This window comes from Anguilla rostrata, chromosome 16 (assembly GCF_018555375.3).
Source record: "Anguilla rostrata isolate EN2019 chromosome 16, ASM1855537v3, whole genome shotgun sequence".
In the NCBI taxonomy this organism is placed as follows: Eukaryota; Metazoa; Chordata; class Actinopteri; order Anguilliformes; family Anguillidae; genus Anguilla; species Anguilla rostrata.
This window is the reverse complement of record NC_057948.1, coordinates 34,138,294-34,162,337: the sequence shown is the minus strand read 5'-3', so window position 1 is coordinate 34,162,337 and position 24,044 is coordinate 34,138,294. Positions and strand designations below refer to the sequence as shown.

General features: G+C 44.0%; 2 protein-coding genes across 9 annotated transcripts; one reads left to right on the top strand and one right to left on the bottom strand.

Moving 5' to 3' along the window:
- zgc:110339 (uncharacterized protein LOC550490 homolog) lies at positions 1–4,344 on the top strand. The gene is made up of 6 exons (XM_064313641.1): positions 1–397; positions 964–1,015; positions 1,410–1,597; positions 2,096–2,251; positions 2,830–2,940; positions 3,905–4,344. Exons 1-6 carry the CDS (start codon positions 251–253, stop codon positions 4,016–4,018), a joined length of 768 nt encoding a protein of 255 aa, XP_064169711.1. The 5' UTR covers positions 1–250; the 3' UTR covers positions 4,019–4,344.
- On the bottom strand, positions 4,247–23,951 carry gal (galanin/GMAP prepropeptide). 8 transcript variants are annotated; one of them, XM_064313643.1, is made up of 7 exons: positions 23,718–23,951; positions 8,700–8,780; positions 8,081–8,135; positions 7,022–7,093; positions 5,816–5,902; positions 5,036–5,107; positions 4,247–4,602 (listed from the first exon to the last, which is right to left on the bottom strand). In XM_064313643.1, the coding sequence occupies exons 1-7, from the start codon at positions 23,742–23,744 to the stop codon at positions 4,541–4,543; spliced, it is 456 nt and encodes a 151-aa protein (XP_064169713.1). In that variant the 5' UTR covers positions 23,745–23,951; the 3' UTR covers positions 4,247–4,540. The 8 variants fall into 8 exon arrangements, with proteins under 8 accessions (XP_064169713.1, XP_064169715.1, XP_064169714.1 ...); XM_064313645.1 differs by having other exon boundaries at positions 23,351–23,926; XM_064313644.1 differs by lacking the exon at positions 23,718–23,951 and adding an exon at positions 21,140–21,285.
- Positions 23,952–24,044: the final 93 nt, after the last annotated feature.

Below are 24,044 nucleotides of genomic sequence, written 5' to 3'. Positions count from 1 at the left end.
GGCCGCTAGGATTCCTGTGACGGAAGAGCGCCGTAACGCTCTCAACTTAGTGACGGGATATACTTATTCAACAGAAAGAACGCGGAGGCTGTCAGAGTTGCTATGGGACTTGCGCGCGCAGGAACATATTTACACTGTTATGCATCTGTGATGTTGTTGTGAAAACCACACGCCAGTCTGTTACGTTATCTCGTTCATTGTAAAGCATACTAACCTACTTCTTCACCAGCAGAGTTATAGATTGTGAACTATGAGCGGTGGATTCAGCAAGTGCCGCTCGGTGCTGATCACCGGGGCGAACCGGGGCCTCGGACTCCAAATGGTGAAAGACCTGGTGAAAAGTAACGAGAGGCCGCACAGAGTAATCGCGACTGCCCGCAAGCCAGCGGATGCGAAGGTAGCGAATGTTTCCGTATATGCATCGGGACATTATGTCACACATTGATAATCGCTAACAGTTTTCTTAATGAAAAATGTGTTTCGGTATTTGAAAACTATTTAAACACACTCTACTACTATTCTAGCCTGTTACAAGGTAAAGCGCGTAGTAGGTTATATAAATCAGGGGGAGACGGTTGTTGGTAAGGTACAATTTGTGTGCATAGCATTTCTATGATAAATAGAGAAATAGTCAACTTGAAAAATGCGTTGGTTCAAAAGGTGTTTCGCTAGAGCAGTGGTAACCAACCCTGTTCCTGGAAATCTGCCGTCCTGTGGGTTTTCATTTCAGCCCAAATATTGGCATAGCTGACTAGTGATTAGCAGCTCTGCAAGATCTCTAGCTGTTGAACGAGGTGTGCTTTGCTAGGGTAGGAGTGAAAACCTGCAGGACGGGACAGTATATCTCCACAGGATCCGGATTGGTTACCCCTGAGCTAGTGTCTCTTCGTTTTTGGAAGAGATGCGTCGTAAAGGCAAGGTTTTTTCCTTTCTTTCTTTATTATTATTATTTTATAAATGTAGGATTTGCAAGATTTGGCCGGAAGTCATTCGTGTGTACACATTATTGCCCTTGGTAAGTTAATTTCCTCTGAATTTATTTTTCTTCAAAAAAATATTAATTTCACCAGCAGATGGCGAGAGTAACATATTAAAAAATAATTTCAAGGGACTGCGGTGCTTATATGGGAAATTGTTTTTGTTTTACGGTGTGCCACGCTCATATCCCTGCAATGAGAGGCTATTGTTCAGACAATAACGGACAATATATCAGATTAATTTAGAATATATTACTCTGTAATTAATCCGATTTCATTATTTTTATTAAGTTTGTTTGTTTTTGGCGTCCTTTTTATGCTAAGGAGATATTTGTTCGTATTTATAATTATAGCACACGCATGGCTGTCTGTTTTTTTGTTGTTGTGTATTTAGTTAGCAATGGATTGAATAACTTTTCCTTCTCTCTCAAGACGTGACTAGCCAGGCCAGCATAGACACCGCCATACAGGAAGTGACATCATTGGTGGGAAACGAGGGTCTGAGTTGCCTGATTAATAATGCTGCTATCAACATATCGTCGGACCTTGGGAGGGTCAGTGCCAGCGATATGATGAAGAACTTCGAAAGCAACGCTGTGTCCCCACTAATGGTCACCAAGGTACGCGGATGAGTTTGGCATTTCTGTGTAAATGCGTAAAAGTTCAAACTCAAACACAAAACTAGCTGCAAACGCTCTGCTGCAACCTGTTCCCACTCCACAGGCTCTGTAGCCACACCCACCCCGTCCCACACAGGAAAGAGCATCACGCCCAGAAACGTCCCAAACAGGTTTTAAAAGAATAAATATAGGCAGAAGTTTCGGCAAATGTGCGCAAAACAGAGACTGCCGTTCCATAATAGATATGACTGAACAGGGTTATTGTCTTATATTTTGAAGGGTAAACATCTTGAATATTAGGCATATTAAAGCTGTTAAACTCTGCAGTCACCTCTCCTCGGTTTTGATTTTAAAGTGATTTTGAAATGAAAGCAAAAACCAGCAGCCCCTTTGGGGCCTTCCAGCCAGCCAATGGCTGTGCCAGGTCTCGATCACATGACGGTCTCGGCGGCAGTGCATTAGCTGTGCTGCGTTGACCCTGCGTGTTCTGTGACGCAGGCCTTCCTGCCGTTGTTAAGGGCAGCCGTTGCCCGGGGCGACGGCATGGGCATCCACAGGGCCGCGGTGGTGAACATGTCCTCCGTCCTGGGCTCCATCCAGCTCCACTGGGGCCCCGGGGCCGCGTTCAGGAGCTACGCGTACAGGACCTCCAAGGTAAGCTCACTGCTCCTGCTGCAGGAGGGCTGCGTCCATTTCTGGATTCCACGTATGCCGTCCTTTAAATATGCCCAAGTCTTATGTACGTGGTCTGACATTTTAGTTATTTCATAAGCTCGTGGATGACAATGGCCTGTGCATAACTGCATATACATACAACCTTTAGATACTATCTAGTCTGTAGGTAATCAGAGCACTCATATAGGCAGGAAAATGGTGAGCATTGTTGGGCAGAATGGCCTGTTCTCATCATTATGTTTTTTTGGGGGGGTTCAGGCCAGCTTTTTGCCCAATTTTCCTTCCGTTTCTCTGTAAAGTGTCTTTTTGACAGTTCTCTGCAAAAAATGTTTTTTTATTTTTTTATTATTTAAATTGAATTGAAAGTTGGATTTATTTATGAAATGCTTTACTGTTAATTAAATGAGAAGCACCAACTAGTGTTGGCATATTCACCCAATTACATAATTGTGCCATGAAGCAAGAAGCACGTGAGACTCATTAGTGCAGCCGTCAAATCATTTAAAATTTGAGCTCCCCCCTTCCTGTCCTTGTGTCTTTGCACCGTCTGGCCACAGGCGGCGCTGAACATGGTGACCAGGTGCCTGGCCGTCGACCTGGAGCCCGAAGGAATCCTGTGCATGGCGCTCCACCCGGGATGGGTGCGCACGGACATGGGCGGGCCCATGGTGAGCTTTTGGGGTTTTTAGCGTCGCTCTCTGTAAAACGCTCCCACTCTCTCCACAGGGCTCTGGAGTGAAATTGGCTTCCAGGCCGAAAGGAAGGGCGTTAAAACTGTAGGCCAGCGCACGTTACAAATCTTTAGTCATAAAACCGTACCAGCACCATGTATAGGCAGGGGCCCCTGGATTCCTCATAGCACTGGTACGGTTTTGGCTGTGGGCCTACTTCTTCTGGATTTAATCAGTGGTTTGTATCTGGGTCATTGTTCACGTGATGAGGAATTGATTATTCACGCTTATTGACCGGTTGTTTTCTTCACCTTCACCATCACCATCTTTTGTTCTGTCATGCCACATCAGTTCCACCGATGAGTGGCAGTGTAGCATGGCGGCCAGGGAGCTGGGTTTATTATGCAGAGGTTGCAGGTTTGATTCCAAAGTGGGGCACAGCCAATATACCCTTGATCAAGGCTCTGAACCCAAATTGATCCTGTACATATATGCAGCTGTCCGAGTTCAAACCATGTGAAATGTAAGCTGTGTAAGACCGTCTATTTAAGACCTGAGTGTGTCTGACAGATGTATAATTTCAGACAGGTGAACATTTAGCAAGCTTGGACATTAAATGGAGTAACCCCAACCCTAAAGTTAAGTCAACTAAGTAAATTCAATTTGTGGACTGAAAAAATGGACATAATGTTGGAGGAGTAGTGTGCAAATGACAAAATGAACCAAAGCTCAACTCAACTGAAAGCGAAGTGTCCCCCAAACGTGGTTGGATATTGCTTTAGTATTTCAGCGAGCTGGAACTATGAGATGGCCTTTAACATTTGTATGTGTGTGTGTGTGTGTCGGGTGATTTTGTGCGTGTGTGTCTCGGGTGATTCTGTGTGTGTGTGTGTGTCTGTGTGCGCGCGTGTGTCTCGGGTGATTTTGTGTGTGCGTGTGTGTGCGTGCGTTGCCCCTGCAGGCTGATATGAGTGTGGAGGAGAGCAGCTCAGCAGTGCTGTCCGTCATTGCTGGATTATCTGAGAAGGACCACGGACAATTCAGGGACTACATGGGCCAAACCCTGCCGTGGTGAAGACTCTGCTGGGACCATTTTAAAATACGCTAAATACTAAATAAAACGCTAAATATCTCGGCATTAGTAGGAAATTAAAGAGTCTTTTTAAAAATTGTACACAGTATTGTAGTACTGTGCATTTCTGCACAGTACTACAACCTCACAGCTGCTTTGCAACGTGTAGGGGGGGAAAAAAAAAAAAATGTGTTCTGCTGCATCTGTACAGGGAACAAATTAACGATCCTGTGCACTTTAACTAGGTTTTATTCATAAGACATTTTTTTCCAAAAAAAAAACAAAAACAACCAACTGGAAATAAACCAAAAAAAAAAAAACAAACAAAACTCAATCCTCAATGTTTGTTTTTAGGAGTTGGGCAGGAGGGAAGGTTCTGGCGGCTTGTACAGTGGGGAACAGACTGGGCTCCAGGAGCCAAAGTGTCGGTCAGTTTGGAAAGTGCGTGAGAGATTTGGGGGGGGGGGGGGTTTGTACTGAAACTGGACCAGCTCCTGTACGTGTGACGCTAACTGCTAACCCAGGCTAAGGCTGGCCCACCTCTTCTGATGTGAGGGCAGGGGAGACGTTGTCAAGGGCTCCCATTTCTGGAAAAAAAACACAACAACAAAATAAACACAAAGGTATAAGAACAAGAACATAAGAGGGGGTTGCTGGGTGGCTCATCCTGTTAAGGCACTGTTCCAGGGCACGGATGGACCCCATGGTCTAGTAACTATTAAGGTGCTATTCTAGTGCATGGATGGGGCCGATGGTCTGATGCTGTATCTTAAGACACTGTTCCACTGTGTGAATGGGCCCCATGGTCTGGTATTTAGTCTGGACTGGTAGTCTCTGCCTATTTAATAGTCACAAAAGACAACTGTAGCCCTAACTTCTGATCGTGACCACCCGCTGTACTTTATTATCACTTCTAAAGCAAGTGCTCTGCAGATGATTTAAGTCATATGGCATTAACAGCCTGGCCACGAAAACCACCGTTTGATTGATTTATCGATTGATTTGTTTGGCAAGCCTCACCTTTCAGCTTCAGGTAAGACAGGAAGTCGATGATGGTGTGTATTACATTCTCGTCCGCTATTCTCAGGGCACCTGTGTAAATGGACAGGACGTGTGTGTTAATGGATTTGGAGAAACGGACAGCATGTTATACACACTAAAGCTCTCACACACTGGACTCACACATACTGTCCCAACCCTCTCTGGTCAAAACGAGCTGCTCCACAGGGGGTTAAGGTTTTTTATTTTTAGGTAATATTTTTAAGGGACTTAGAGTGCTGGACTCACAGAGACAACGATAATTGTTAAATAAAAATAGTATCCCTGCTGCAAATGCAGAAATACCAAGGAACAGAGGTCTTACTAATCCAAGGCCCTCTTTGAAATGTTTACTTAATTTTTTTTTTTACTTTTACATCTCAGCCAGGGATGCATCATAACAGACTAGCCAGGAGCCAGTCAGCCAGCGAGTCATCATAGATGCTAACCTAACATGGCTGGAGGTTGGGTTAGCCCGTCCTCAGCCACAGCGCAAGGGAGCTAGCAATGGCTGGAGTCTAGCCGTTTGCTCATTGCAATTTGACCATTAAAGGGTTGGGCCTTCTGTACCGAACCAGTCAGAACTGGTTTAAAAGCCGTTAGTTAAGCAATCGGTTTGCCCCAGCCGCGTTCTGAGGGAAACACTGTCATTTAGACCGCACTACAGAGAGAACGGAGAGGCAACTTCAGCAGACCAACTGGGTGCTTGGCTATGCTAGGGTAGCGTGGGCGTGGTTCCCCGGCTGCGGTTTGGGCTCTTACTCGATTTGAAGTCGTCCTCCGCGGGCAGGTCTCTCTTCCCCGCGAGGCCATGCTTGTTGCTGAGTGCTCTGTGACTGTCAATGGCATCTGTCCAGCAAACACAAAGCACACAGGACAACTGACCAGTCTGGCGCCCCCTGCTGTCCTAGCAAGAGATATACATTTCTGCTGTCTGAAAAACAGGACATGGTCTCTACCCACTCTTGGGGGTCAGTACCAAGGAACGCCACTTTAAAAAAAAAAAATGGCTTCTTGAAACAAAAAAAACTAAAACAGGAAAAAAAAAAAAAATTAAAAAAAAAACCAACCTGCAGGTTTCACTTCAAGTCACGAAAATGCGAGGGCAAAATCAACTTCGAACAGAATACAACAAACGACGCATCAACGTGAAGACCAAAGATGAACAAAAATGGGAATAACAGATGAGGGGGACGGGGGACGGGAGGGGGGGGACGGGGGGGTCCCACAACACGCCAAAGGTACAAGTGTCACATAACAGAAGGGCAGGACTAGATATACTCGGTACATTAACGACGATACACAAGCTAACTAATGACAGTATGACACTGCTAGATACCTTCGTATTCTTCAGAGTTGCTGAATACTACATTACAATTTCGCACAATGCAGAAGGCCTTGACCCTTCTTAAAGGGTGGGGCAAACATGTCGGTAGCAGACACCCACTACATCCTTAAAGCTACACTATTTTGTGTACATTTAATTACTTGAACTGGTGCACTCAACAATTAAGACCTTCAATACAGAGTTGCAAGAACTGAAAGTATATTAATGAGGTACCATTGCAATGCCTAATTACTGAGACGTGATGACTGGTACTACCGAAACCACGTCATCTCGTCAGAGATGCCTTTAGATCTCGATGATTGATTAGCTAAGCCTGAACGCAAGCTTGGACCTTTAATATTTAAATGTTAAATATTAAGTTTAGTCACATTACAACTTGCAAGAAAACAACAAACATCAAAAAATGTTAATGAACAATAAGAATACCTAAAAACCAAAAGTGCACTTATTGCACATTACACGAAGGATGATGCGTGTACACTGCCTTTAAACTTCGTTGAAGCCAGACCAGTTCCTCGCCTTTCCCGACGTTCAGTACGCCCAAGACGACACAGCGAACGACATTGACACAGAAAACAGCGCATTCTGTTGACTGAAGCAACCTGCAGGTGCTATCTTACATTCGTCAAGCAGATCCTCTCGCCCCCTTGCACTGGGACTGTCCTTTATCTGTATTAGGTGTTCAATACGACCTGAAACACATGGATGACGGCATTTTACCTGGGCTTTACAAACACCGACTATTTCGCAGGCTTCGGCCGGCGCGCCGATGGCTCTTCCAAGAGCTCGGCACCGCACAGATCAGCTGAAGGGAGAACGTCGACACACAGAACCGCCTATTTTCATTTTCAGTTAATTTATCGGGAAGATGAAAAGGGAGCTGCCTTCTTAAATAGGCCTACTGAAAACTGGCCTTTAGTTATGCGAGGTCAACGTACAGCCGCACTGCATGAAATTATTCTGGGTCGCACGCACTCAAATATAGAAGATTTTAAAAGACGTTTAGTTTGATGCTGTATGTAAAGCCACGTGCAGCATAGTTTATTGGTGATTACTGCTTTTGAAAGGGCCCTGATTAAACCAATCGGATTGCGCTTCATCCGGTAACGAGTTTCTTCAAATCGAGCATTTCCTAAAATCTTCTTAACAGCGTTCTTTGTTATTTTTTTTATTTTTAATTTATTTTGTTTATTTTATTTTTTGGCCGAGCACCATATTAAAATGTTAACGTGATGTTTAACGCTGTCTGGTTGAATTGGTGCCGTCGGCTGTGGAACAACACAACCGAAAGCTACAGCAATAGGGTCCAATATTTCCAGAGCCCCGAGCACATTAAAGCTGAAAACTAGCCGTGACTCTCCACTTAAAACATCCAGTAAAACATTATTTGTTAGGCCGGTGTTTATGCCGACAGGCAAACACTAGGTTCCAAGCAGTACTAGGACGTAGGCTAAAGCAGAATGAATTTTTTTTTTTTTTTTTAAACAGGAAAACGAAGGAACCAGAGAAAAAAATTTTTGTTTACAAGTAAAATATTTACTTATTTTGGACACAGAAAATAGACCTACGTATAAACTAGCATTCAAAGGTTAATTTAAGAAGGCAGACGCGCGGTCTGAGGTAAACTGTGGTGTTCTCGTGCAATGTGGTGTAAATGGATGCGCGAGGGGAAGACTCACGGGGTCCCAGCAGATACCCTGCGCTGTTTAAAGTCCAGCCGCGCTTCTCTTTCGCCTGCGAAGAGTGGGACAGTGTGGAATGGTTATTTCACTGAAGGACACCTCAGATCCACAACATCGTTTTAAGATTATTGCCGGTATCACATTGATATTTGATAATACGTGTTGGGTCTTAATATATTATCCGTTTGACGTTTTCTTACAGGTCGCGACTTCTGCATTAGCCTACTGTGTATCGGGAAAACTGCAAACCGTTACGCTAGGCTACATACAAGTCAAATTGCAAATGAGTAGGCCAAGGCAAATATAAACCAGTATGTAATAACCAACATAAAAGACGCTTTAACATAATGTTGTTCATATTTGAGGTTAAATACATTTTAAATAAACTGCATGGTGATTCCATTAAAGCAAGATTAGCACGTGATCTTTCTGCATATTCCGCTACAAACCTGTACACACCAACATAATCTGGAAAATCCCCCGCCCCCCCGAAACCTTCGAGGACTACAATACAGGCAAGCAATCAATTAGACTACGCTATTTTCCAATAAGAATTAGAGGGCCCCGTATTTGCATAGACATAGCACGAAGTAGATTTGTTCAGAGTTAAGCCTACCGCAATCACCAATCCAACGGTCTCCGACAGTGCTGCGCAGAAGATGAGGAACACGCAAACTACCCCGACACACTTCTGCATCTGCAAGGAAGGAAACAATACATCATTGGTTTTGGGGGAAATTGCCCAATTTAATACATGCAATTAATCGCAGATATAGACACACATTCTTTATTGGGGCTTACGTGTTTTTACTTGGATGACAAAAGTAGGCCACCCAAACCGAAACTCAGAAAGCAGGCGACTGGACATTAATAGAACTCAATTGTGGACGCTCCAAGTACCACGCCCAACGAAAAACATTTCAAGAGCATTCTATATAGCCTAAATTTCGGACTCACCTTTATATTTCTTCTTAAAGGCAAATGTGTAGAAATGAGTCTGAAAACTTGGAGACCTGTTTCTTTAAAGTATGAATTTAGTCTGTAAAAACTAAAACTATAAGAATATATTTTCCGGGGAGAACTTTTCCATCCTTTTTTCCCGTGTACTCGGCGTGCAATAGAATGTGAGAGGGTACCGTTTGCCTATTTATTGAGAATGGAGGGGGGGGGCGGGGGGGACCCACCTGTCCTTGACGTCACGACTCCCCCCAGTCTGTCAGTACATTAAGAAGTTGGACAATTTGCCGTAATGCGCTCGTGCTCTTGCAAGCCATTGGGGATGTAATAATCGAACTGCTACGAGTCTCTTTATCGGATTACGATTTGCCTGCCTTGCCATACATGGACGAAGGATGACGTGATTCTGACCTCACCCATCCAAACAAAAACAGAATTAAAAACAGAACTACCTGGCTTTTGAAACTGACAAGGCTTTTTATTAGAATAATTGTACCCGCATCATCACTCGTGAATGGAAGAGTCAGATACCCTTTGTAACGAAAACGCAATGATAAAGAGAAGTGTAGTCATCCTAAAACATACAATGTCTACGGACGTAAACACACGGTGACAATGAAAATGGTCCCTGTGCCATTAAGATCATAGGCTACGTTAAAAGGAAAATGTCCTGCTTGTTCAGGGTCAAAGGGCCATTATTCAAAATACTCTGACGGGATAATAAAAGCCGCGTACAAAATTGACTGAGACTGATTTTGACAATTTAAAATGCGTCAGCAAGACAGCAAAAATAATTGAACTACTAAATTTGGCTCACAACACAGTCTTTATTTTGGTACCGTTCAAAAGTAAAAGTAGTAATACCGGTAGTTATAAGGAGATGGCATAGGGGCGCCCTGTATATTCGGCAAGGAATCGTGCGCATACATTCAGGTCACATCTCAAAACGCGGAAAGAATTTTCAGTGTTGGCGCAGCACGCGCTCAGGAACACCCGAGGTTTGGCGCGTAGTGAGGAAAGGTTTTTTTTCCGGTAATGTGCCTTATCCTCGGTTCCAGACGCTCGGTGCACGATTGGCCAAAACAATAGATTATGTTATATTATTTAATTTTACATTACATTATGAGCACATATTATGAGGCTGACAAGTGAGGCTAGCCAGAACCGTAGCTACACCACACCACACACAGCGAACAGGAAACAGGTGGCAGCAACTTTAATACATTCTGGGCTACCCGAGAACTAATGCCTCAGTGCCCCGCACCGAACCGGCACGCTCCTAGCGCGACTCATCCGTCCACACGGGAAAGGAACTGCATCTCTTCAGACTGTTCCTGGATTAACTATCACTACTATACAGGGTACTCCCAATCTAGGAGTGCGCTTATCGCTTGTATCCTTCTGTCTTGATCCTCTATCACCTTCACGTTACGCTTGTATTTTCATCTAGAACTTACATTGCACTCATATCGTTCTTGGATGTTGTGCTTTATCGGCTTGTCCCATGCTTTCTTAACTCGACCAGCCTATGGGCATGTTGAACGGACAGGATGTCTGAGCAAGGTACAGCTAGTATTGTATCGGAACTGTGTTTTGTAGTTGTCCAATTACATACAAGTATGCACTTAAACTGTACATCGCTTTGGATAAAAGCGTCTGCCAAATAAATATACTTATGTCCATTGAGTGCCAATAGGCTTCGGGTCGGCATCCACGCTAGTTGAGGATCTTTCCAGCGCCTGCAAAGATCCAGCAGGCCTTCTAGTAGGCCTCAAGTACCACTCGCCTTCAACACTGAAGATTGCGGAGAAAGGGAAAAAAATTAAAACATAAAGCACTTGTTGATAACTTTTGCCCCGCTCAGTTGGTACAAAATCGAGCCAGCGGCATCTCCACGTGCAGGAGGAAAGGAAATCAGAGGGGAAATAAGGGCCCACACACTCCCACTTTCCACGCGACAAGATCAGACTTCCACCGGTGTGAAGGAAGCAGAAGGCTCTTGGCCACACACCTCCAGGGTCAAAGACGCGGCATGGGCACCTCAGCACTGAGGAACATGGAAAGCACAAAAGCAATAATATTCATCAGGGGCCGTCGATCTTCAAGCATTCACAATCTTACATTACATTACATTACATTACATTACAGGCATTTGGCAGACGCTCTTATCCAGAGCGACGTACAACAAAGTGTATAACCATAACCAGGAACAAGTATGACGAAACCCCTAGAGAGAAGTACCGGTCCAAGTACAGGGAACAACCGCATAGTTCAACTTGGACCCTGGTGGTTAAACTGATTAACACTAACAACGAGAACGGCAACAACGCAATCTATGGAAAAATAAAAATAAATAAAAATACAAGTAGTCGTTAAGACTGGCGCATCAACTAAGTCACCTATTAAACAGCTGCCTAGTTACACCCCTAAGTTTAGTCATTTACAGGGGGGGAAGGGAGGGATGGGGAGAGGTGCAGCCTGAAGAGGTGGGTCTTCAGTCGTCGTTTGAAATGGGTCACAGTCTCAGCTGTTCTGACCTCCACAGGTCCACATCTTAATGCTAATTAACGTGAATGGCCCTTTTGGAAGTACCTAACACGAGTAATCACTGCTCGTCATACACTTGCGCTCGGCAGATATGTCAAGCACCCTACACTGAATGACAAACTCTTTAAAAGACAAGAACAAGGTCATAAATAGCTTGTTTTACTTCATTAATCAAATACAAGCAAATTGTAATGGAGAGTTTATCTGCAAAAACATGATCATTGACAAAAAAAAAATATATATATATATATTAATATGGAGACAATCTGGTTTTGTTCCTGGATGACTATATGCATCCTAGGAATTTCATAGTTCAGCACATGTTCAGTTCTGCTGTTTAATGTAAGGAATGGTAGATATTTAATATATAAATGAACACACCCAGAATATCATACAGTTAACAGTTACTTAAAAACAAGCAGAAGAAAGCATTGTAATGCTGTATTAAATCCTACAGCTGTTCCTGGTTCTTTTTCATTGGTTATTCCTAAACTCACTGAACCAATCAGCAAGTGGACTTGTAAGCTTTGGGTAGGATGGCAAAAGCTATGCTATATGAAAAGAGGATGTGCCGATTTACTGAAGAAATATCATGGCTATGGTATCTATGGTTACAGTCAAATTAATAAAACAAACTCTTCAGTACACTGCTGTCAGAAAAAAACAAAACTGTAGAAGTCCTACAGTCATTCCAGCTGCATGATAACCAGATTTCTAGGTTTCCATTTGCCTTATCTGTTCTGACACACACGGTGTAAAGAAATCATAACTGTCCACGTGGTCCCCCAAAAAGAAACCAGGTAGTTTTGTACCTGCTCACAAGTGTTCATTTTCTATATTTGAAATAAGGCAACATAATGAATGAATGAAGCAAGAGAGAGCACAGTTAAAGAAGAACATTATCCAAGTGGTTTAATGCTGAAAGTTATTTTCCCCCCCCTTTAACTCTATGCATCAACCAAACTTCGAGACACAATGGAGGACTCCCATCATCAGCTACAAACATGTAAGCAGAGATTCTATAGACTCACCAGATACTCAGTTCCTTCTGCCCTCCCCCTTCTTGACTACAGGACTGCATTACAGCACAGAAAACCCATTCCCACAGTACTGTACTAGGTGATGCCCTTTAATGAATTTTCAGAGGATGCAAAAAAAATTAGAATGATTCGACATCAACGGCAAGGAGGCTGGTCATCAGACGTTAAGAACACAGAGCAGAGGATCTGGTGGGCCTACAGAACAAGGGCAGTCAATACCAGTCCCAGAGGGCCGGTGTGGATACAGCTTTTGGTTTCCACCAGTTACTCTGGCTAAATGAGCTAATTGGCTGTATACTCCAACACTGGTTGACTCTTAGATTAGATCACAGTAAAACATTTCATATAGGAACTCATGAACAGGCTTCAGACTGTTGTTCATGGGCTTATCAAGAAATGTGGCTAAAATGTCAGATTGCATAAATGTTTGGGCTAATTAAGTAATTAAGGCCAGAAGTTGGCATGGAAACCAGAAACAGACGCGACCCTTGTTGTCCACCTCTGCTACAGAATCTGCAGTGAAACCTGTTGGTTTTAGGATCAGAGGTGGGTAACCCGGCTTCAAAGAGTAAAAAGACTGACCGTGTATTTGCTCCACCACCATGCACTAAACCAGCTGATTACAATAATTAGTTCTCCTACCATGGTGACGAGTTATGCTAATTAGAATCAGCTGGTCTTTTTGCTCTTTGAAGCCGGGTTACCCACCTCTGTTTAGGATCCCGTTCCTTAAACACACCAGTCTCATGCCACACTGCCACTGCCACTCGTGTCACTCTTATATGCAAAAGAAAAATAAAATCTATTTTAATATTGCTAAAGCGTACATGCAGTTCCTGCAAGCCGGTACGATGATGTAACCGGCTGGTTACATCACAAAATGCAACTCTTAGCCATACAGGAACCTGCCTGTATTTTATGATTTTTTTTTTTTTTTTTTTTAAATAGCAGGATAAAGGTTTTTTTGTATGAATGTCTCCTTGGCTGTGCTGCGTGTATTTTGCCCAGAGACTGTACTTGCTAGGCTGTTCACCAATTAAAGGGCGACACAGCCATTAGCCTTCGTGATATAAATTATATCTGACAAATGAGCGTACGCGTAAAGACGAGCTCATCTTCCAGAAGACCCCGGAAAAGTGTCACCAGCGGAGCGGAGCTTGTTGCCAGCGCAGTGTGGGTCCTTCGGTTCCTTCGGTGTTGCCGGGTCATGTTAGCACAGGTACAATAGCCGAGGCCCAGGTAGGGAGTCTCCCTCATTTACGGCTATTCGCGCCCTAAGGAGAGAGAGAGCGGAGCGGGAGAGGCCGCGGAACCTGGCGCCTTTACCGCCATATTCACTGCTGCCACCAAAGCCATCAAAGGGAACGCGGCGAGATAACAAAATGTCAATCATTAGGCTTCTAAATAAGGAGGAGATGAGGCTTAACGGGAAAAAAAGAACAGCGCGGACGCTCCGCTCTATTGTGAACACCGGGGTTAGAGAAAGGGCTCACCGGAGAGGCAGGATATGAATAATATTTCACGGGAAATACAAGAGAACAGTAGGGGTGTACGGGGCAGTAATCACCCCGCCGGGGTCCTATTTTTCTCCGACCCTTTCTCTCCGCTTCCCGCTGCATCTGACGTGATTTCAGCGGAGCCAATATCGCGCGCACACCTGATTAGCATTTAAACAGGTAACGATCTCCCGCGACCTCGGCTGCGGGAACGGAACTTACGAGACTTGCCCTCTGCCTTCAGGACAAGCGGGATCGCGGCTTTCTATTCGACCACAGAACGGACCAGGAAGGACATCGGCCGATGCAGAGAAGAGTCGCTATCAGTTTATCTTTGCGTTGCGCGGGCACTGACCCTCCCGCTTTGTTTAACACCGGTAGGGATGGAGAAGTAACGATAGACGCGGTTCCATATCAGAACTCGTCCAGCTCCTGCTCTCTGGCAAAGCCGCCGTTCAAGAAACTTCCACCACCGACACAACCCAGTTGAGCACACACCCTGGATCATTGAGAACCTCTCTCAGGTTTTATCAAGACATTTGGCAAAAACCTGACTAGATTTGGTTGAAAATGAAAATTTCCTAGCCAGCTAGGACATAGCCAGGCTACCTAACCTAGTCTGGTTCTGTCAAAACATCTCTCAACCTAAATTTCCACTCCTCTAGACATCTACATTCACAGACTAGATTTCGGCTTGTGCTCACTGGGAAATACGCCCGGTGACTACCATGGGTTTGCACAGATCAGAAGTCCCTTCCACACAAAGGCAGTAAGAGGGCCCGAGGGGTCCAAGATCTGAACGTCCAACCAGAAGAGTGCAAGTTCAAATCCTAGATGACACAGTGTTGTAACGGTTTCAGCCAAACTCAATTCAAACTGCTATGGTGAACACAAAGGCACGCCAAGGAAAAATTTTTTTTAAAAAGGAGTGGCCCACCCTTTTGTATTTTTTCCCCACTTCTATTCAGACAAGGGTAAAGCAGAGAGGGTTACAGATAGAGATGGGATCACAGTGCAGCGAGAGAGTGTTACAGATAGAGATGGGATCACAATACAGAAATGGATCACAGTACAGAGAGTGCCAAGCTGGGGATTTGAGCATGAATACAGACAAAACCAGCAAACCAGCCGCAGAAAAAAGCAGTGTGCTCGTGTGCACACAGAGAGGCCATTATAAGAGACCGAGCGGAGAGAAGCATATGCTGGAGGCCAATAAAATGCTTAATACCAGCTGACTCATTGATAAGCAGCCATTACAATCTTTTGTACAGCTCTGAAAAGAGGCCAACATGCTTAATGTGATCACGTGACACGAGTTTGACCGCGGCATGGCTTTTCCATGTTAGTGTGTGACCACGAATTTGCACGCGTTTGTTTTCGCCACGATCCAGGGCCCGCATGTACACCGAGAAGTGTGCGAGCCTGCGTTTGCACACAAAAAAGGTCATTAGAACAGTGCCTAGCATCATGTTTTGAGTGCATGGAGTCTGTGTGTGTGCATGGTTGCACAGATCTGTTACGGATTTGGTTTGAGATTGTTTGGCCTGTTATCTGCATCAAACAATATTCATGTCAAACAGTCACAATCAGGTCCCTAATAAACTGATGACTACGAAGGGCTTTGTAATCAAGACAAACCAGATGTGGGACAGTGCAATGAACTAAACCCCTCATTTTAGGGATATGAGCTAGAAAACCTTTTTTTTTGTACGTAATTTAGGCTTCATTGTCCATCCATCCATTTTCTTAACCGCTTACTCCTGGTCAGGGTCATTGGGAGGGGGCAGTCTATCCCAGCAGGCATTTGCAGTTGGATGCTACCATAAAATGAAATACATGTTCTGTAATGCTACGACACAAGACAAACGAATGTAGCTTAGCACTGCCAAAACTTCACTTCACTCGGTGGCGGTTTTATTTAATAAGACCTTAATCGGGTTTTGGCCCATGGGTAATTGAGTAAAAATAGCTTTTACATGTCCTCTGCTTCATTTCAGCGTGGAGGTTCAAGATGACAACGAGCAGCAAATGCTATTAAAAAAGGATTTTTTCCCCCTCTCACTTCTCACAAATAAATGCAACGAGCAGAAAGGCCAGGGTGTATTCACCATGCCGACATGATGAAAACAGCGCCGAATTGGAATAAGTCAAAAGCACTGTCGAATAAACGCATAAACGCAATCATATAAACGCTCAACTAGAAGACGGCATTACCTCCCTATGTCACACTGTCTGGGGGGGGGGGGGGGGGGGGTGGATAAACCACCATAAAACAGCAGCGCTAGAACAACATGGAGTCCTTATATCCAGTCTCTTCATTTGAAAATGACGGATTTTACACAAACAGTAGCTGGGTCATCGGCAGAGAACGGCGATTACCCCACAAGCCAGTCACACTGGGTCCAGAACAAATTCGTCAGGAACATCAAAGTTAAGACCTGAATCCTGTCCCCCTCTTCTCTCAGGGTTTATTCTACTCTGGGCCTCATTAACAACCCTTCCTCTGCGTGACGCGTCATCCTGTGTGACTTCGGCGGTCACGGTAAGGAGGTAGCTATATACGTACCTCAGCCCTTAACAATGAGTCGTAACTATCAAAAGTGCTTTTCTTTGAATTATATAACTTACTGAAGACGGCATTCACTGATATCAATGACGTATGTTTTTTTTTTTTTGTATCAAGAGACCAAACACTGTCGACAGTTCTCAAAGCAACAATTGAAGCAGACAGAGAGAAACATAGCCAATAAACATACCCATCTTTGTGCAGGTATACATTACTATATTACTCCTGAAATAGCATACAACAGACAGTATATATACTTGCATGCATATACATTACAATTTTTATTTTATTTTTTAAATTCTTATCATTCAAATGGACAGTGAGAAACAAAAATGTATGCACAGGTGACAGCTATTCAAAGCAGGCAGGCAGGCTCTTCCAGTGCGCACAGAGACCGCAAACACGTTCTCACGCCGCAAGTAGAACGGTTCGATCCACCGAGCAGCCATTTTAACTCAGGCTGCGAAGTTCGGACATAAAGGCGCTGAAAGTGAAACAACGTAAATACCCAGAGTAATTACTAATTAGAGTCTTGTTTCAGCATTAATCACCACCTGGCTGGCCAACACTCCAGGGCTCGAGTGGGAATACAACATTAAGTATCAAGTCAAAGCTATTAGCATGAGCAAATTACATTTGATTAGTCACTTCAGAACACATTATAATGGACACGGCAATTTAAGTTGGAACACAGTATTAGCAATTTCAGGACATTATAACGTGACACTGCAATTATGGGTTATTTAAAAAGATAGGGATAATAGGCGTCTTTTTTACTGCATTTGTAAGACTTCCACATTACATTTGTGAAAGCACTGCATTTTCACCTTCGGGCTGTGCAAAAGAAAAGTACAATATGCTTTGTGTAATCAGTGAATGCTACTCAAGCTTTTGGATCATCTCCAAAAGTCTTTAACGGCGGTGACTCACGAAGACTGCAATAACTGGGGAAAAACATCGCCACCAACACTCAGGAACGACTCGCAACAGGGCAAAGCTTACACTGACGAACGCGTAAAGGAGAAATTACCGCGAGAACTAAGGCATGCAACTAATTAAATCATGGCCGCAAACGTGCGTATTGGCTCCATATGGATCAAAAGTACCATTTCAGTTTATGACATCAAAGATGGGATAGAATAGGTCAAAATTTAGATCTTTTTCACGCGTGCAAGCGCTGCTAACAACGCGGCGCAAAAAGTGCTATTAGCAGAGACCGAAAATCCACATGAAAGGCAACGGATTTGGTGGCGCGCGTTCCATTCTCGGTGACCCGGCGGCAATGACACGCAAGTGCCCGGCTCCGTTCGCTCGCAGCCTCGAGCCATTATCACCGCGGCGGCACATCAAAGCACCCAGTTCTCGGCTGGAGCTTATCTGCGGCACTTCAGATGTAATTCTGTCCGGTAAATACCTGACAAAACGGCTCTGCAACAAACATAGCAGAGAGGAAAACAAAGAATGAAACTGTAAGCTTCACCAGAGCAAGATACAGGAAAAACAATCTCACACCGTTCATTTCATTCGATTTTTATGTTATTTGCAGAAAGAGATTTTAAGAGTAGGAGCAGTTCTACAAACTCAATTTTTTCTAATAAATACGTGACAGTTAAGCAGCCAAGGGCCCACATAGATTTCCCCCAAATACTCATAAAAGCAAACGAGCTCAATCAGTTTGGCCCATTGTATGTATGGAACAGAGATAAGGACCGTGTGCTACCGTCTACTCTGCAGACAGAGCCTTTGTGTTGGAGTCCACTACTGCTATTAACCCTTTCGGACCAGCAGGGCGGAGACCCCACAATCAGCACAACCCTGTTCTGCCAGCTTATGGGATGGTGCCAAAAAAAGGGGATCTGGGATAGGACCTGCTGGAGACTAGGGTCAACTATGGGACAGGCATACCTGTCCAATCGCATGGCTTTCGGGGGCATCTGTCCAATTACATGGCTTTCCAACTGCCCGATCACATGGCTTTCTGCAGTAACAGTCCAATTAAACTACTTTCCACCCGTCCAATCACATGGCTCTCTACCTTACTAACATCACACACAATACCTGCTCCTGTGCTTACTGCCCAGGTGGACACACCTGCAGGAAGGAATTATTTAATATAATTTAAGTTGTCTTCTTACTGTCCCTCGCGGTCGCTCATTTCACGGTACTAATCTTACCTCCAGCTAGCTACTTAGGTGGGGTATTCGGGATAAGTGTTAACAGCAAGCTGAGGTCAGTGATGTGTCACAACTGGTTAACTCTGCTATCACAGGACTTACCCGAGTTTACCACTGGTATTTACGACCGTTTGAATGCAACTTCTTGGTGGTAAACTCAGAAATATTTGACGATGTCGACTGGATGAACTCCACCATAAGATCCGCCACGCACGGGTGTGAGATGAGAATGAGCAACAGCTCCCCCTGCAGGCACCCGCTTAAGGCTCACCTCTCTCCCTCCCGTCCAATCATCAGGGCCCATCTGCGTCCTTCCCAACGTCAGAGCAGCCAATCCCGAAGCAGCGCTCAGCCCACAGTACAAATGCGCCAACGCCAGCCTGAGTGACAGCAACTCATACCACCACACCACACCGTCAGCCATCTTGTCCGTTTATAGTAGTCGTTCTCAAGATCGGTCCTCGTGACCACTGTGTGTAAGCCGGGTTTTGTTCCAGTCACAAAATTACAGCCCCCCCAAATTGAAGCGACACTGTTAATTGTTCTTAATTAGACACTTCATGTTTGGGGGACGATTTATCCTCTTAAAGGCCACACCGTGTCAGAAAATAGCTGCGCGCATTAAGATCGAACATTCCATTCCATATTCACAAGCCGTTATTTTTATTTTCTTCAGAAGAGACGGGACAGTCTGTCCTTTCTTATTTTGCGCTTCACTCAGACCGTTAGAGAGGGTGGCAGATAGAAGGGGGCACACGCAGCTCAGAAGGTGCCACGGCAGGGCATCGATAACACGCGGGAGACTGGCACATACACGCCACAAGAGTCCGCCCACCCTACGGACCGCACCACACGCCTCGCCACAGGATTTTACATTACATTACATTTACTTGGCAGACGCTTTTATCCAAAGCGACGTACAAAAAGTGCATTTCATGGTCATAGACAACTGCTAAACACAGATTCAGTTAAGGTACAATACTTATTTTGTACAGCTATGTCTAGCCAAGACACAGTTTGGTTCACACAGTGAACACTATTCAGACCTAACCTCTGCAAAGCCAACTAGGCAGAAGAATAAGCTACAGTATTAGGACAAATACAAATGACCAAAAAGTGCTGGGATGGGGCAACATGTAACAAGTGTCATGAAAAAGGGGGGGGTGGGGGGATTTAGAGTGAAATATACAGCGTGGTGGTGGTTAGTCTAGGTATAGTCTGAAGAGATGAGTCTTCAGGCCACGGCGGAAGATGGGTAGTGAGGGGGAGGGTCGGAGGGACGGGAGTTCGTTCCACCACTGGGGAACGAACTCCCCGTCCCTCTCCAAACCTCCCCCTCACCAGTCAAATCAACCAATATTGTGGGTAAATGGCAAGAAACAGATAAACTGTTTAAATTGATTAAACAATAGACTGAGAGGTGTTACCTGCGGAGTCCTAATCAGCTCGCTTACTCCATGATGCTGGATAAACGTGGGCCCTGTTCGCTGAAACTAAGCCTATCTGTGTAAAGAGCAGAGGCCGTATAAAAATAGGTAGAGATAAGAGTTCAAAGGAAACGTAGAGCAAACGGCAACAGGTCGAACCTGTATCGTGTTAATAAAATTTCAGGAATACAAAAACGCGAAAGAACATTTGCTGGCTTGTAGCTACTGCAGTTAACGTGATCGCCTGTAACACAAAACAGAGCACGCGGGCGAGTTCCAGAACCATAGGTCAAGTACCTCTGATCAATGGCATCCTCAATATGGAAATGACCCAAAGCCAAGATTTTCTGAGAAACTTATTAGATTACATTCTGTACTGGAGCATCGCTTCTCAGACAAACTGGTAGCGCACAAGGCAAACGGCAGTAAATTTAACAACCAGCATGCACAGTGTCAGACGTAAAGATTCAGGCCAGGTCTGGGCACCCCTAATTATGGTCAGCATGGCTGACAAAGACCTCATTTCCTTTGAAAGAGGAGTGTTTTCTATAGCGCTTTTCCTTCTTTATTCCCTAATTGTACCTACGAATGCAACCCTAATAAAAAATAAATAAATAAAAAAAACCTCTAAACTCAATATCCATCTCCTCCTTCGGTTCCTATAACAGTGAAGTACAGCTACATTTTACAAGGACAATAAATAGGTAAATACTCCAGTGGTTGAGTGGATTAATTTTGTGAAATTACCACCGACCTAAATAGTAATCCATTTATCACACAATGTTAACAAAACGCATAGAAAGATATGATTGTAACAGCACAATTCTAGCTCTTGTGGCGTTTGCTCACCATTTCGAATACGCTTTCAGTATGTGCAGAAGCTCCTGTTGAACGACAAATGTGAACGTAAATCGCGCATTTGTTAACGTAAAGCCGGTTTGGCGTTACTGAGTACAGTTTGTTTGAATGGATAGGTTTCACCTTCTAGACGTGCTGCTAAGTGCTAGTAGGTTAACTCTTCCTTCTTCCCATAATGCTTTAGTCAGTGATTTTAGAAGCTGAAGGATGCCATTGATATTATAGCATCATTAATCTAAATTATTAGCCTAAGATATTAACCTAAAAACTGTAGAAAAGCTGAACGTAAATGGAGAAAAGCTAAACTGCAAGACCATCATTACATTCTCAAAGAGCGCCGCATAATTTAACAAGACAATTAGGAATACTAAATGAGCTTTTTTCCCCAAAATTGGTAAATAAAATCAGAACAATCCTTGTGTGCTCTTTACAACCATAAACAGCCTAGATCCAGCTCCAAAAAGTCTCTCGGACATGACCTGTGCATCAAGATGTGAGGAATTTTCAGTACTCTTCAAAGATAACGAATATCAGGTTGAGTATAAACCAAGAATGATATGTATGAACCTCTGTTTGGTGGCCCTTTGCGTGAAACCACTATGAACCACGCTGCTATTGAAATGCTAAGGAAAGTAGTATTCCAACTGAAGCCCTCCACCTGCTCACACCACACTATCCCAACCACCTTTTTAAAAAAAATAAAAATGTTCAGTAGTCTAGAAGATTATGTTCTTGTGATTGTAAATCATTCCTTGCTCACTGGTATCTTCCCCATGCCACTAATAACTGCCATCATGAAACCCTTCCATAGAAAAGCAACCTAGATTTTTTAGGGCCCAACCATTTTAGGCCAATTTTAAATCATTCTTTTTTAAACAAAATCATTGAAAAACTAGTTTTTAAATCAGCTAACTTGTTACCTAAATTACCTAAACGTTGAATTGTTAATTTGCTTATATGAAGTTGTCGCTCGTCGTCTATGATGAAATGCGCTAGCATAGCATGCAGTATACCGGAAATGCAGTTCGGTGGGACTTCTGCTTCACCTCCCTATTCCTACAACACACACTACGTGCACCTCAAACCTCTCCCCACAGCCCTCCATCTATACTGCCATCACCATCATCTGTTTCGCGTAAGCAGCATTCAAGGATAAACAGTCTTGTTAAGCAAATCCATCGCAGTTAATAGCTCATTGGCTATATAAGACATAATAGTGGTGTATTTATAAAACCGCACTTTATCCCAAATACGCACAATGATCGGCTGCCCACTCTTGTGGACAGACTGCACAACTGCAAGATAGTTTTTTTTTTGGGTACAAAGATCAAATGATTTGAGTAAAATGTGGGCAAAGCAGGGTTTGTATGGCAGAAAAGCACAATTAATATACACATATTTTAGACTAAGAGTCAAATGCATTACATGAATTATGTTCCAGGTAGGCAGAGCGAGAATCTCTCACACACGACTTTTAATTTTTTAAAAGAAAAATAATGAAACTGTTCAGTGACTGTCAAACGTCATACTGGAGGGGGAAAAAAAACCATTCCAAAAGAAATGTCTGGGTTTGTTGGGATAAGTTAGTGATTATCCACTTTAAGACCCCAGTACCCAACTGAAAAAGCAACCATTTACTGTGACTCGCTCATTGTTAAGATTGTTGGACCTATGGAAATTTTTTTTTTTTTGGGGGCTTATTCGGTAAAATCGTAAACGCGTTGTCGTCGTGGAGGCTGTGGAATCCGAATCGAGACTATACTGACTGAGGCAAGCAGTCCTACGGTGCGCTTTCGTTGCACCCCGAGCGATTTCTTGTGCACCAGCGGCCCCCACTGGCCGACCGGAATAGCAGGGCCTAAAACTTTTGTACAGGCTTAAACTTTAATTACAGACAGAAAAACTGAAGCCGTCCAGCTACTCCAAACTGGTGAGCAAAGTTTAAAAAAAAAAATTAACACGGCAAAATAACTGCATTGATAGGCCTACCGAGTACCTAATCGACTAGCGTACGGTTTGACAAAGTCTGCTATAACTTTTCCTTCCATATTTATCTCGCGACTGGTCTCGGCCATCGCCTAACCGTTTTGGAACCATCGAGGAAACGTGCCGTTAGTTCCCGCCTTTGGCAGAAGCAGGAGGCATGTGTCCACGGGGTTGTAATGAGCCGGTGCTGGTGCATACGGAAAGACACATAAATACCTGGGCATCCAGTTACGAAGCGACGTCCCGTTACCAGGGAAACTGCACACAACAAGGGCCCCAGGTAGGCAGAGGACAGCGGTATTGCCGCGTGTCGCCTTCCGAGGTAATAGTTCTTTCAGTGATCCCGCCTATGACGCTCCGAAGTAAAAAGTAAAAAAACAACAACCCGCAGCCAAAATTAGTCCCCCAAACGAGGCCGATTAAATACCGAAATGGTTTCGATTACCATTCCCCGTGTCCTGAAAAAGACCTGCGCTCAGGAAGTTCGCAGTGGACAATCCTACATTTGAACAATTTAGGACTTAAAAGTTCAATTGTGTTCGCACATGGCTTGGATTTAATTAAAACTGGAGTGACCACTGACCAGCATAGCAATTTTCGCCGTAATCATGTTGCTGGAAATCTACCGTTTTCGTACATTTTCATTCCAACCTTAACAAAGCACATCTCATTCAACAGCTAGAGGTCTGGTCTAGCCGCTAATTATTATAATCGGGTGTGCCAAATTAGGGTTGACACGAAAACCTTCAGGACTGTACATCTCTAGGAACAGGATTGGGCAACCGTAGTTTATAGCCCACAAGCAAATAGTCTGTAGGTCAATGGTCTCCAAACATGGTCCTGGAGAGCTACAGGGTCTGCTGGTTTTTGTTTTCACCTTAAAATCAGCACCCAACTGAGACCCAAGACG